Raw genomic sequence first — 14,562 nt, 5'->3', positions numbered from 1 at the left:
TTACTGTCTTCCCACCAAGTGCCCTTTAAGATGTTGGTGGGTCACCTCCTTGAATCATTGCAGTCCGTGTTGTGAAGGCACTTGCATGGTGCTACCTGGTAGGGAGTTCAAGGAAATCCCAAACATACCAGAATGAAAAAAACTTAGAGAACCTACATTTGTATAGCACCTTTCATAATCTCAGTATGTCGCAAACTGTTGTAATGTGGCAAATGCAGCAGCCCATTTGCACACAGCAAGCTCCCACAAACAGCAACGTGTCAATGCCCAGATAATCTGCTTTTCCACGATGCTGATTACGGGACAGATACTGGCCAGGACTCCGAGGAGAACCCTCTTGTTCAGATAGCATTATAGGAGAGTTTATGTCTGTGAGGGGAGACGAGGCCTTGGTTTAACTCCTGATGTGAAAGATGGCACCTCCGACAGTGCAACACCCCTACAGTCAGCCTGGATTGTGCTGACATGTCTGGAGTGGGACTTGAACCCACAACCTTCTAACTCAGAGGTGAGTGTGCTACCATTGGACCATGGCTGACACACCTCAGCCTTCAAACTACACGACGTGTGTGTGAAAGTTAGCTTAGAAATTGCTGTCAAACTGAAGTAAACTTAAAACATTTAAGAATTTCATTAAATATTTTTTAAAAGTCCTCAATTCCTATACAATAAACATGGGATGGAAACTGTGATCTTGGTGATTTAGTCAGCCCAGACAGATGCCCATCTAGCCTAACAGTAGATCACAGTCTCGGTCAGTGCCACCTGATAGATTGACAGGCTTAGAACAGAGGTGGGGATGGAGTTGGTTTCCTGATCATCATAAACTACAAGTTTCTGACCCACATTCTGTGTGTGTGAACACCCTATTTATTTTGGAAACACGGTGATAAGATAATTCCGGGATGGATGAACATATTTCCATCATTGCACAGCTGCAAGTCAGAGCAGCAATACAACTAAAATCCTGATTTTAAAAATGCGAACGACAGATGCCACTTTATAGACTTTTTTTTTTACACAAGCACAAACAAAAGTATAAACCCAAGTAGTACTCCCCAGGTGCTCAGCCTGTACAGTGATCCAGATACTTTACAGAATGTTTGGAATGGTTCACTGTTGCTAGCCGTAAATTTGAACAATGGAAAATGGTCTTTGAATGAAATCAGCCTTAATACTTCCAACGCCACAGGAGATTCCAAATGGCTGCGAGAGCAGGAAATTCAAGGCACCAGCACAGAAAATGTGAAGATCATTCATTTTAAAGGGCCTGGGTATCATTTATTTTACTTCTGGGATGTACATGTGAATCCAGAGCGGTTTCAAAGGATGGAGTTTTCCTCTCTCAGAAGCTAAAGTTCCTATTGGGCACTGATCTACATTATAAAATGGTCAACAACCCAACATTAATTTGGGAAATTCAGATGTTGCAAACGGATGGGCAACACTAATACAGTGGGATAGGGGATGCCCTTTTGAAATTGGAAAGAGAACGCAGATGCACCCTACATTATATTTGATTGGGAGGTAGATATAGCAGACACTTGATGGAAACAGATGTGATACAAGATAACAAAGCATTCTTAAGGCTTTCCTTATTCCGTGAAAGTTTAACTCTCACATACAATTAGAATTGATGATATATAAGATTGGAGAGGAAGTGTGATTAATTATAGGACATTCTCTGTGTTTTGCCATATTAGTCAGGTGACCCTCCTCATTGAAGGCTCCAGTGTCAACTCCACTAAGACCCCCATCAGGTGCACGCACATCAAAAGTAAACTACTTTAAAAACAATTTCATTAAAAAAAAGCAAGCACAGAAATTGTTCCAAGAAGAATTCTTAAACGTAGCTGCCACTGGAATGATCTGCATTGGCTTACGAGAGATGAGCTGAATAGATTGTGACCTTTTCTGCTCAGTCTGCTACTCTGTTCAAGAACAGGTGGGAGATGCGCTCCGCTGTCCAATTCACTGCTTAAGGATGGGCTTATCCACAGAATGCCTGGTTCAGTTTCATTGCTGATGGACACAGGCACGATGCAGTTACACTGGGTGAGGAAACCTCTTCCATTTGGTGTTGAAAGCTTTTGCAGTAGAGGTCCTCTCATTGTTTTAAACATTGAGATTCATGCACCCTATTGAAAGCTCTGTGGGTGACTATAATGTGTCTGTCCCTCGCTGGATGTAAATAAATCCATCAGACACTGCTGTCTGAGAATTGCTGAAATTATTGGAAGGAAATTGGTGGAACTTCAAGACCTCTGGACAGGGAGACTAAAATTGAGTTTATCAGGTCTAATGACACTCGATCTGTACTGTTCACCAGTGCCCTCTACAGTTCAGTAGCCACCAGCTTGTGCGTTGTACATATTATCGCCAGAAAACCACTGAATTTTGGAGGGTTCAGTTTTCCCCAAACAGATTCTCTTAACCATGTGCCATGAAACGATACCCTCAGTGACTTGGATATTTTCAAATCAATTCCCTAAGTGAATTTTGAACCAATAAAAAAGGCTCTAGAGTCACTGCTGAGTGTTGAAGCGAGCACACACAGCAGTGTTCTTCTTAGCTCTGGCCTCTTACGATACTTGGACTGGACTGTCTGAATCATTTCCATACCAAAAGGACACATGTTGGCCATAAAAGCAGCCAAGGAAGTACGCTTGACTTGGAAGAGTAGCAGCCATGACCAGCATAGCTGTCAGGATGCTTTTCAAAATCTTCCAAAGTGACTCGACGCCAAGGCAAGTTCCCAGAATCTTGTCTCAGAAGACAGATTGGAACCTGGAGACGTTCAGCCATGGATAACCGGACAATTGCATAGCAGGATGGCTTGGGGCAGAGTCCCATTGGCTTGGGGCAGAGTCCCATGCTAGTCGTCCCATTGACTTGTTTGTATTTTACAGCAGTGATTACACCAAGACGCTCTTCAGAATTTTTCCACCTCAATTTTGCTCAACCGACTCTGCCCGTGGCACTGCTTCATACTGAGTTTCTAAAAATACTAGTCACTCTTCAGCGCCTTGCCAAGGAGACATTCTTTATGTGCTTCTGGTCCAAATGTTCCAATAAGCTGTTAAGCCCCAGGAGAAGAATAGGAAGGTGAGTTGGTTATTCTGCCCCTCAAGCCTGCTACCCCATTCAATTACATTATGATTGGTCTGTACCTTAATTCTATTTATCCACCTTAGCACCATATTCCTCAATACCCTTATCTAGCAACCTCCAGTCCTGAAGCTCCAGCTGACCCAGCATCTGCATCCTTTTGGAGGAGAGAGTTCCATATTCCTTCTATCCTGTATGAGAAGTGTTTCCTGATTTCTCTCCCTTGAACGGCCCGACACTAATTTTAAGCTTATGTTCCCTCATTCTCTCACCAGAGGAAATACTTTGCACCTAACCTATCCAACCCTTTTAATATCTTAAATATCTCTGTCAGATCACCTCTCAATCTTCTACTCACCAGGGGTAAGCCTGATCTTATGCTGGCTAGGGGTGCACACAAATTCTGGCTGGCACCCCTGGATTATGATCCCAGGAGCATACTCCTCTTCCAAAGTTCAGGGATGGTAAGGCTACGATGGAGACCAGTAAACTCAGCATAACTATAAATCCAGCCCAGAGCCTCTCCATCTACAGAAGCCAGTTCCTTGACAAGCATGCACTTTACTGACCGAGTTTTTGAGATACTTTCTCTAAGGTATATTTAAACACAACAGAGACAAATCCTTACCTAACATTGTTATTTTAACCCTCTTAAGTCAACTCATCTTTGTTACTGAAGATACTCCAGTATGGGACACAACTCTGTTCTTTATTGCCATTTATGATGCAACAGTGTCTTCCGGACTTTGCCAACAGAACTTAACTATTTTTAGTGTCCTTATGATTGAAAGTCACATTTTTACCTGTGTATAAAATATAAAGAGAGCTCTGTTTCTCCTCTCCCCAACCTGGTATTAGCAGAATATGCAGTTCAGGACAGATAAAATAATTTATTTCACTCAAAACTCACCTGCAACCTACAAGGCATTCCTTATGTGTGCATTACTATGTAATATTTTTGGCTTATTAGTAGGGTTGGCAAATTCTTTCAAAGTTCCTGTCAAATGAAGTTGCAGCAGGGACATGTGGTATGGCATGAGTTTTCTGCCATCTGGTGGTGATGTGCAGTACTGTGCACATTTAGTGAGGAGCTCCACCAATAGCAAGCATCTGATGCCCTGTTCAGATTCGACCTTGTCCAGCACAACTCAAGGGTTATGAATGTTAACAAGCTACACTCACATACACTGCACTTAAATCTTATTTAGGTGCTACTTTCCAGTGACTCCAAATGTCAGCTAGATGCAGTGCAGTTCTGATTTTACTGAATGCAAAATGCATTCGGTACTGCATCGTACCTAATGGTTAAAGCAGAAGTCAATTGATTGATTAATAAAGCGGAGAGGGTGGGGTAAAGAACGTAATTTTTTTTTCATACTTCTCTCAAAAATAACTTGATATTCCTAGTTGTACAAATATCCTCACAGAAAGCCCCAGAAAAAAATAATAGCTTATAATTCATGTTTCTAGCAAGTCTCCAGCCTGCTACCACCAAGTGAACAGGGATGGGATTCCCCCCTCCACCCCCACTTCTGGGTGTTAATTTCAGTATTTGTCGGCGTGATTCCCCTATTTATTTTCCTGACGCACAAGACTTCCCTGGTCTTCCAATTCAGTTCACACGGCTCCACCACAGATACAGGTTATCCCTGAGGTGTGAAAGGTTCAGCATAATAATATGTGCTTAAAGGTGTCTGCAGTGGCTCATCTCCCCCAAGTCAGAGGTTTGTGGTTTCAAGTCCCACTCCAGAGACTTGAGCACAAAATCTAGGTTGACACTGAGGGAGTGCTGCTCTGTCGGCGGTGCTGTCTTTCAGACAAGATATCAAATTGAGGCTGTTATCTCAGGTGGGCTGTAAAGGTCCCATAGCAGTATTGTAAGAGCAAAGGAGTTCTTTGCGTATCCTGCCCAATATTTAACATTCAACCAAACTCACTGAAAGTGCCTGGTCATAATCACATTGCTGTGTTTGTTGACACTACAACAGTGGCTACACTTCAAAAGTACTTCATTGGCTGTATAGCACTTTGGGGTGCCTGAAGGTCATGAAAGGTACTATGTAAAAACCAGTCTCTCTCTTTCTTCGAGTGCTTTAAGTTGTTGCTTTTTTTAATCTGCTGAGTTATTCTCACTTCTGTATACCTTTCAACCGATGATTTGATAGTTTTTAGCCTGAGTTGTGTGGATTGTCAAGAGTGGTGCTTTATCACCATCTTGGACAGATCCCCAGGATGGGTAGTATTTCTGGTGTACATCTCAATAGTAAAAGGCTTCACTCTTGAGGCAATGCTATTCCAGATGTTGTGTTTGCTGGGCAAGTCCTGGTTCATAGGAAGCTTGGGCTTGCTTATGGCGGCTAACTTGAGCTGCACAGCAGTAAATGCACTGGTGCAAAGCTCAAATTATAACACACAGTACAACCTATGAAGAATAAGAGGTAATCTCAATGAAACAGACAAGATTCTGAAGGGGGTTGACAGGGTAAACATTGAGAGGTTGTTTCCCCTGGTTGGGGAAATCTAGAACATGGCTGCATAGTTTCAGGGTAAGGGGTCCATCATTTAGGATAGAGATGCAGAGAAATTCCTTCAGAGGGTTGAGAGGCTTTGGAACTCTCTACCCCAGAGAATTATGGATGCTCCATTGTTGAGCCCATTTAGGACTGGGAAAGGCAATTTTTTTTTCTCTGAGGGAATCAAAGGGAGTGGGTGGGAACATGGAGTTGAGGCAGAAGATCAGCCATGATTGTATTGAGTTGCAGAGGTCACAAGGTGCCATATGGTCTATTCTGCTCTTATTTTTTATGTTCTTATATGATCTGCAATTCTGTTTATGCAAGCTGAACTGGTCAATAAACAAGAAAAATGACAAGTAATACTATGTGCCTTCAAACTCCAGCAGCTTCTTAATTTTTCACATGAGTCAGAAGTCAAACTCTTAAAAATGATGCATTACATTAGCCAAGGCCACAGTGGTCTCATGGACTGGATTTGATCACCTAAATGGGGTCGGAGAGGAAAGTTTCCCCACCCACCCTCCACCATTTGGCCTTGGTTTTTAATCTAGTTCCTTACCTCTCCCAGGAGATTCTATGGCTTCCAGGTGGGATGGGGAGCTGTGTGGGATAGGCTAGGGATCGCTCTCTGTCAGTCATTGCTGTACATGTTTGTGTGGCAATACATTGTCCGTTTGATCAATTAAGTTTGCAGAACTTGCAGAAACAGTGAGTACTGTTTGGGTGGGAGAGTGGGGAGATCAACTGTTTTCCGTCAGAAGCTTTACTCAAGAGATGGTTGTCGCAGAGAGTTTGCCTTTCATCATCCATCATTTTTTAAAATCAGCATATCCTCCAACTCACCTCAGCAATCTCACAGGAGTTTCACTACTACATGAAAACACCAGTACAAAGAATCCAGCATCATCTCATCAGGCTTCCACAGAGGAACAGTGTGGGCCTTTCAGCCCCTTAAGTCATTCAATTAGATCATGCCAGATTTGTACCTTAATTCCATCTATCCACCTTGGTCCCATACTCCTTAATATCTTTGCCCATCAAAATCTATCCATCGAAGTTTGGAAATTTTCAATTGACCTAGAATCAAAAACTTTTTGGGGTAGGGATGACCAGATTTCCACCTCCCTCTGTATAATGAAGTACTTCCTGACATCATCCCTGAAAGGCCTAGTTTTAATTTTAAGGTCTATGCCCTCATATTCTGGACTCCTCCACCAGGGGAAGTCGCTTCTCATTCTATCTATCCTGTCAAATTTTTAAAATCATCTTAAACAAACATTTTAATTATGCACCCCCTAATCTTCTATTGATAGGGGCATATAAGTCTAGTCTCTACAACCTGTTCTCATAATTTAAACCCTTTTTTGCCTCAGTATCATTCTAATTAACCTGTGCTGCACTCCCACCAAGGCCAATATATCCTTCCTGAGGTCTGGTGCCAGAACTGAATGTGGTACTCCAGTTGGGGTTTAACCAGAGCTGTAACATAACTTCCAATACTTTGTATTTCATCCCATGAGATAAAGGCCAACATTCCATTAGCCTTTAACTACTTTTTGTACCTGACCACTAGCTTTCAGTGATTTCCATACTCACAGCAAGTCTCATTTCCCCTATGACCTGTGTGCTCACTGACCTACACTTGCTCCCAGTCAAGCAAGGTCTTGATTTAAAAAAAAACTCATCCTTGTTTTCAAATCCCCCCATTGCCTTGCCCCTCCCTATCGCTATAAAATCAGCCAATGTCACAGTCCCTCCCTATCGCTATAAAATCAGCCAATGTCACAGTCCCTCCCTATCGCTATAAAATCAGCCAATGTCACAGTCCCTCCCTATCGTTATAAAATCAGCCAATGTCACAGCCCCTCCCTATCGCTATAAAATCAGCCAATGTCACTGCCCCTCCCTATCGCTATAAAATCAGCCAATGTCACAGCCCCTCCCTATCGCTATAAAATCAGCCAATGTCACAGCCCCTCCCTATCGCTATAAAATCAGCCAATGTCACAGTCCTCTGAGGTATCTGCACTCCTCTAATTCTCTTCTCTGATACATTCCCAATCATAACTGCCCCACCATTGGTGGCCCTACCTTCAGTTGCCTAGGCCCCAAGCTTTGGAATTCCCTCCCTACACCTCTCTACCTCACTTTCCTACTTTAACAGGCTTCTTAAAACATACGTCTTTGGCCAAACTTTTGGTCATTTGACCTAAAATCTCTAATATGGTTCAATGTCACACTTTGTTTCATAATGCTCCTGTGAAGCACCTTGGGACACGTCATTACCTTCAAGATGCCATATAAGTTGTTGTTGTTCTAGATTCTCAAATCTCTCTGCTCCTCCACAGTTCCTAGCTTCTCACACTTTAGAAAATATCTGAACTATCTTTAAGTCCAAAAGTGGATGACCTCACATTTCCCCGTATTGAGCACCATCTGCCACAGTTTTATTCACTCAATGAATTCATCAGTGTCGTCTTGCAACTTTCAGCTATCATCATTTACACTATTTACTGAGCCATCTAATGTGGTGTCATCAGCAAACCTGAATATACAGCTCTCTATTATTCATCTGAGTCATTTATAAATATATAGTGAAAAGCTGTGGCCCCAGTAAAAGATCTCTGGGGGACACCACTAGTCTCATCCTGCCAATTAGAGTACACATCCATTAGCCAAGGGGAGATGGTGGCCTAGTGGTAACTACTAATCCAGAGACCCAGGCTAATGCTCCGGGGACATGGGTTCAAAGCTCACCAAGGCAGCAGGGGGAATTTGAATTCAATTAATAAATTCGGGATATAAAACCAGCCTCAGTAATGGTGACCGTGAAACTATCACTGATCGTCAGGAACAACCCAATTGATTGACTAATGCCTTTCAGGGAAGGAAATCTGCTGTACTTACCTGGTCTGGCCGACATGTGACTCCAGACCCACAGCAATGTGGTTGACTCTTAATTGCCCTCTGAAATGGCCAGCAAGCCATTCAGTTCAAGGGCAATTAGGGATGGGCTACAAATGCTGGCCTTGTTAGTGATGCTAAAGAGTAAAAACCTTATTCTGTCTCCCACCTCGTAATCAATTTGCTAAGGAGGTTTAAGTTAAATGTGGTAATTTAGTACAGGGGCCCTTTCTCCTTGATTCATATTGTGACATTGGTCCAGTTGTCCAGTGTCCATCCTTCATATGCAACTGTTGTCAAGCTAATCAGCTATGGAGGTCATCACAGTAGAGCTCAATCCTGTCCTCACCCAATACCCACTTTTTTTTTTTTATGAACACACCTCCCAGGAATAGACATTGTATATTGGGCTGGAACACTGGGTGATTCGGCGCAGGGGGTACTGAAACCCAACTGCAACAACTGCCCTGTCACTACTCCAGTTGAGGTCAAATGCCTTAGCACAGACTAGACATTAAATCTGGAATCTGTGATATGCATGGCTCAGTGCAAAGTAATAAATGTTATTCCAAAAAAAGTAAATAGGGAAGAGCAGTGACTGAAAATACAGCAATATTCTACTTACATATATGGACCAGGGAGTCCGCCAAGGGCACTAAAACATAAGCACGTGTCTTCCACTATAACAGGACCCTGAATCTAAAGAAATAAAGTTGAATCTGTTAAATTCCCCAAGGAAGAAACTATACTCCAACACAAGTTAAGTTTAATTTAGAATCCACAGCTGAATGTTCGTTGTTGGCTGTTCAGTTTAGAGACCAACAGCAGTTTGGCCCACATCATACATGCTAAATACCAGAAAATAACGTATCATGATCTGTCCCCAAAGACTTAGTGAACAAAGGCAATGCTCAGGGTAGCACAGAGCCACACTGATCAGAAAGCCAGTTAGTTAAATGATTGGCAGCCAAGCCATCAACTTGCTCGTGAGAAGAAAATCTGTTCCTGCTGCTAATGGCTACACCTGTTGGAAAATAATTGCAGGGATTTGCAGTGCGGCCGGGATTGGGTTTGGCTACGATACAGCCTGTGGTTGAATAGCCCACTGATGTTCACCGTTTAGGAAGTGGAGCTGGAGGGCTGCACATGCCCCCCGGAAAGTGCATCTCAGAAACACTAAGTGACTTTGAGAAGGAAGGCAAAAAACAACATTTCACACACACATAACTATTAGTTAATTAAATGCATCTAAAGAAAATGCAATTTCAGAAGAATTCTCAAATTATCTATAAATAGATCACTGATCATTTGCCAAAGCTGCATCAGAAATTACAATGGGTGCAGTAACATGACAGGGTGAGGGGGCAGAGATGGCTGGCATGATTTGGTTGTGACAAAAGTGAAGCATTTTGTGTCCCTATCATGGTTTTGGTTTCTTTCTTCCTATCACGGTATATGTGGGGTTTAAAAAAAACTAGGCTCACTCACAGAAAAACACCTACAGCTTGTTTTGATATGCAAATTCCCAGAATATATACAGCATGTTTGGCTAGGTATACAAGGAAAGACGTTCGATTCAAATACAAATATCCTGTAGGTTTTGTCTGAATACACATTTGACTTACATATTTATGAGTCACCAGTGAATGTTCACTTGGATGCAGTGTCACTAGTCACTTCCGTAAGTGGACCTATTATCTCAGAGGGCCCCTTCTCTATCCAGTATCCAATTAAATGATAGCATGACTCACAGATCATGAAACCTCTTATTGTGTGCACTAGATACTATGAATTTGCACATGCCGCCACATATATGCCTACGTTATAAGTGATTACAATTGAAAAGTACTGATTGGCTGTAAAACACTTTGGGATGTCCTGAGGTTGCGAAAGGTGCAATATAATTGCAGCCTTTCTTATCTAAAAGCATTAGATAAGCATCATTCAAAGAACATGAACTGATAAATAGAACTGAAGGCTGTAGTACAGTTTCTTTGTACAATTACATGACAATTTACTAGCAAACATATTAAGACCAAATGAGAAGAGTGCTGATAACTGACACTTACTTGTAAGGCTGCTTCCTGACATTTCTTTATTGAGATTTCATCAGGCTCACCCTGGTACTCTGGTACTGGAAAAGAATTAATAATCAACTTACAGAAAGTTTCATCATCTAATTTGTAAATATTATGACCAGAGCAAATTAGAATGAATTGTACTTACAGTCAATCTTTTTGGAAATGAGTGTCAAAGGAAACTTGTCACCCAGAATTTGAACAACCTGTTTTGCAAAGAGAGAGAGCAAGATTTATTCCAAGTGATAACTAAAGGCTTTTTATGGTTCTCAATTAATTTGCTTGATTAAGGTTAAAGGAGAACACCTTATTTAGCCACCCCAATTGGTATTTTGTTCTATTAGCTATTAAACAATGCCCTGCAGCGACACACCAAGTCTTCAACAGCACCTCTCAGACCCATGCCAACTACCACCTGGAAGGTCAAGGACAGCACATGGGAACACCAGCAGGTCTTAAGTTCCCCTCCATGTCACACACCAATCTTGGCTAGAACATAGATCACTGTTCCTTCTTTCAGAGTCAAATTTCTGGAACTCTGAACCAAACAGCACTGTGTGAGTACTGATACAGACTGCAAGAGTGCAGTTTTGGTCTCCTTATCTGAGGAAGGATGTACTTGCTATAGAGGGAGTGCGGCGAAGGTTTACCCGACTGATTCCTGGGATGGCAGGACTGACATATGAGGATTGATTGAGTCGATTAGGATTATATTCGCTGGAGTTCAGAAGAATGACGGGGGATCTCATAGAAACCTATAAAATTCTAACAGGACTAGACAGGGTAGATGCAGTAAGGATGTTCCCAATGGTGGGGGAGTCCAGAACCAGGGGTCACACTCTGAGGATATGGGGTAGACCATTTAGTACTGAGTTGAGAAGAAATTTCTTCACCCAGAGAGTGGTGAGCCTGTGGAATTCGTTACCACAGAAAGTAGTTGAGACCAAAACATTGTATGTTTTCAAGAAGGAGTTAGATATAGCTCTTGGGGCGAAAGGGATCAAAGGGTATGAGGAGAAAGCGGGAGCAGGCTATTAAGTTGGATGATCAGCCATGATCATAATGAATGGCGGAGCAGGCTCGAAGGGCTGAATGGCCTACTCCTGCTCCTATTTTCTATGTTTCTATTAAGGCAGCCTAGCACCATCTTCTCAAGGACAACTAGGGAAGAACAACAACAAATGTTCCTAACAATGCCCATTTTGCCAAGAACAACTTTTAAAAAATTAAAAATGCCACTAAACCAAATGGTCCTTCGCAAACTCAGTAATGGCAGCCTCCTATTTCATGGTGTACCCACATTACTGTTCTCAGCGATTATGTTGGTAGAGGTTATGAGGCTGGACATGTTGTTGAAAGCGACTCACCAAGATTATCCCAACAGTATTTCACTTCCACCCTTCCCCCAACCCTGACATAGGCTAGTGAGGGAAAAGGGACAAAGACAGACAAAACAGCCATACATCGATTCATAGTAAAGTAAAATATGAACATGAATTGCATAAATGGCCCAGAAATTGCTGGTGCATGTCCTGTTCATTAAACCTTTTTCTGCATCCGTCAGCTTAAAACATATTCCCCAGAAAGCTGCTGAGTGTGCAGCACAGCAAGAGAAAACGTGCCTTTGGGAACTTGATGAATGTCGGGACTTTCAGTCTATCTCTTTAACCAATAGGATTTTAAGGACTCAGAGTGAAGGTGAAGGAGAAGTGGCTGCATCATGTCAGATACAGAAAGAGAGAAAGTGGGAAAGAAACATTGGATTGAGAAAAAAAATGAAAAGGAATGAAAGAGGAGGTAATTAATACCCTTGAAGGGTTTAAAATTGAACAGGAATGGTATTGGATAGGCTGTCTATACTTAAAGTTAATAAGGCACCCCCAGGGCCAGATGAGATGAATCCAAATAATACTGAAGGAAGTGAGAGTGGAAATTGCAGTGGCACCGGCCATAATTTTTCAGTCTTCCTTGGACTCAGGGGTGCTGCCTGAGGACTGGAGAATTGCAAATGGTACACCCTGTTCAAAAAGGGTAAACTATAAGCCAATCAATTTAACTTTGGTGGTGGGGAAACTTCTAGAAACAATATTTCGGGACAAAATTAATTGTCACGTGGACAAATGCTGGTTAATTAAAGAAAGCCAGCATGGATTTATTAAGAGAAAATCATCCTTACCTAATTTGCTGGAGTTTTTAAAGAGGTAATAGAGAGGGTTGACGAGGGCAATGTTGTTGATATGGTGTATGCGGACTTCCAAAAGGCATTTGACACAGTGCTTGTGAGCAAGTTATAGCTCATGGAATAAAAGGGACAGTAGCAACATGGATATCAAATTGACTGAGTGACAGGAAACAAAGTATTGTTAACGGATGTTTTTCGGGCTGGAGGAAGATTTGTAGTGGAGTTCCCTAGAGGTGAGTTTTGGGACCCCTGTTCTTCCCGATATATATTACTTATCTCAACCATGGCAGACAGGGCACAATTTCAACATTTTTGGATGATACAAAACTTGGGAACATTATGAACTATGAGGATAACATAGAACCTCAAAAGGGTATAGACAAGTTGGTGGAACGGGCAGACAAATGGCAAGGTCAATGTGAAAAATGTGAAGTGATTCAATTTGGTATGAAGAACATGAGAGACAATATAAAATACAGGGCCAACTCTACAGGGGGTGCAGGAGCAGAGGTGCCTGGGTGTATATGTGCATAAGTCATTGAAGGTGGCAGGTTGATAGAGCAGTTAGAAATGTGTACAATATCCCAGGCTTTATTAATAAGGGCATAAAGTACAAGAACAAGGAGGTTAAGTTGAACTTATATAAGACAATAGTTCAGCCTCAGCTGGAGTATTGCATCCAGTCTGGGTGCCGTATTTTAGGAAAGATGCAAAGGAATTGGAGAGGGAGCAGAAGATTCATGATAATAGTTCCAGGGATGAGGAACTTCAGTTATGAAGACAGATTGGAGAAGTTAATACCGTTTTCCTGGGCAAAGAGAAGATTGAGAGGAGTTTTGATAGAAATATTCAAAATCATGAGGGATGTGGACAGAGTAGATAGGGAGAAATCATTCCTATTTGTGAAAGGATTGAGAATGAGGGGGGCACCGATTTAAAGTAATTGGCAAAAGAAGCAAAAGCGACATGAGGAAAAACGTTTTCATGCAGCCAGTGGTTAAGGTTTGGAATGCACTACCTGAGTGTGGTGGAAGCAGGCTCAATCAAGGCATTTAAAAAAGGAAGAATGTGCAGGATTACAGGGAGAAGGCAGAAAAATTACACTAGGTGAATTGCTCATTTGGAGATCCAGTGCAGAGACGATGGAGGGGATGGCCACCTGCGCTGTAACAATCTGTTACACAATGCACCAACAGCAATTTGAAGTTAAACAAATCTTTAATTACTGCTACTCAGATATATGTTGTTACCTGAAAGTAATGGTACCATCCTGCTCAGGATACAGCCTATTTAGATGAATAGCAGTTCACTGAGAAGATTAAACACTTAAATAGATTGCAACTCGTAAAACCTCAAAGCGAACATTCCCTGAATTACAGAATTTTAACGGCACAGGAGGCCATTCGACTGCACCGGCTCTCCAAATGAGCATTATGACCCAGTGCCATTGCCCTGCCTTTTCCCCATACCCCTTGCATGTTGGCAGCCCAGGATGATAATATAGTGCAGCTGGAAACCCATCAGTAAAGGGAGAGTGGGAGGAAGCAGTGACAATATCACCGCCGTATACCCTGACCTACCTCCTCTAGTTTCCTCGCATTGCCGGTAACGAAGACTACATTACGAGCCGGATTCACCGCCATCGCAGACACCCTGGAGCGTGGAATAGAGAAAGAGGCCAAAGCTTCCGGGTAAGGATCCGGGAGGCGCCTGTGATTGGCCCAAACCTTGCAACTCCAGGATACGTCACTCCAATGGAGCGGTGGTACAAGAG

General features: G+C 42.3%; 1 protein-coding gene across 1 annotated transcript in view; it reads right to left on the bottom strand.

Annotated features, from left to right (window-relative positions):
• itpa (inosine triphosphatase (nucleoside triphosphate pyrophosphatase)) overlaps positions 1 to 14,471 on the bottom strand; it is a 40,754-nt gene extending 26,283 nt beyond the window's left edge. The window contains exons 1-4 of the mRNA XM_078561582.1: positions 14,369 to 14,471; positions 10,755 to 10,812; positions 10,598 to 10,662; positions 9,154 to 9,227 (exon numbers count right to left, since the gene is read on the bottom strand). Of these exons, the coding sequence (XP_078417708.1) occupies positions 9,154 to 9,227; positions 10,598 to 10,662; positions 10,755 to 10,812; positions 14,369 to 14,431 (260 nt within the window). The 5' untranslated portion in view covers positions 14,432 to 14,471. The remainder of the gene's footprint in view (positions 1 to 9,153; positions 9,228 to 10,597; positions 10,663 to 10,754; positions 10,813 to 14,368) is intronic.
• Between the last annotated feature and the right edge of the window lie 91 nt (positions 14,472 to 14,562).

Source organism: Cetorhinus maximus, chromosome 17 (genome assembly GCF_964194155.1).
Source record: "Cetorhinus maximus chromosome 17, sCetMax3.hap1.1, whole genome shotgun sequence".
Taxonomy (NCBI): domain Eukaryota; kingdom Metazoa; phylum Chordata; class Chondrichthyes; order Lamniformes; family Cetorhinidae; genus Cetorhinus; species Cetorhinus maximus.
The sequence above is the reverse complement of the archived record's forward strand: the minus strand, read 5'-3'. Positions and strand labels throughout refer to the sequence as shown.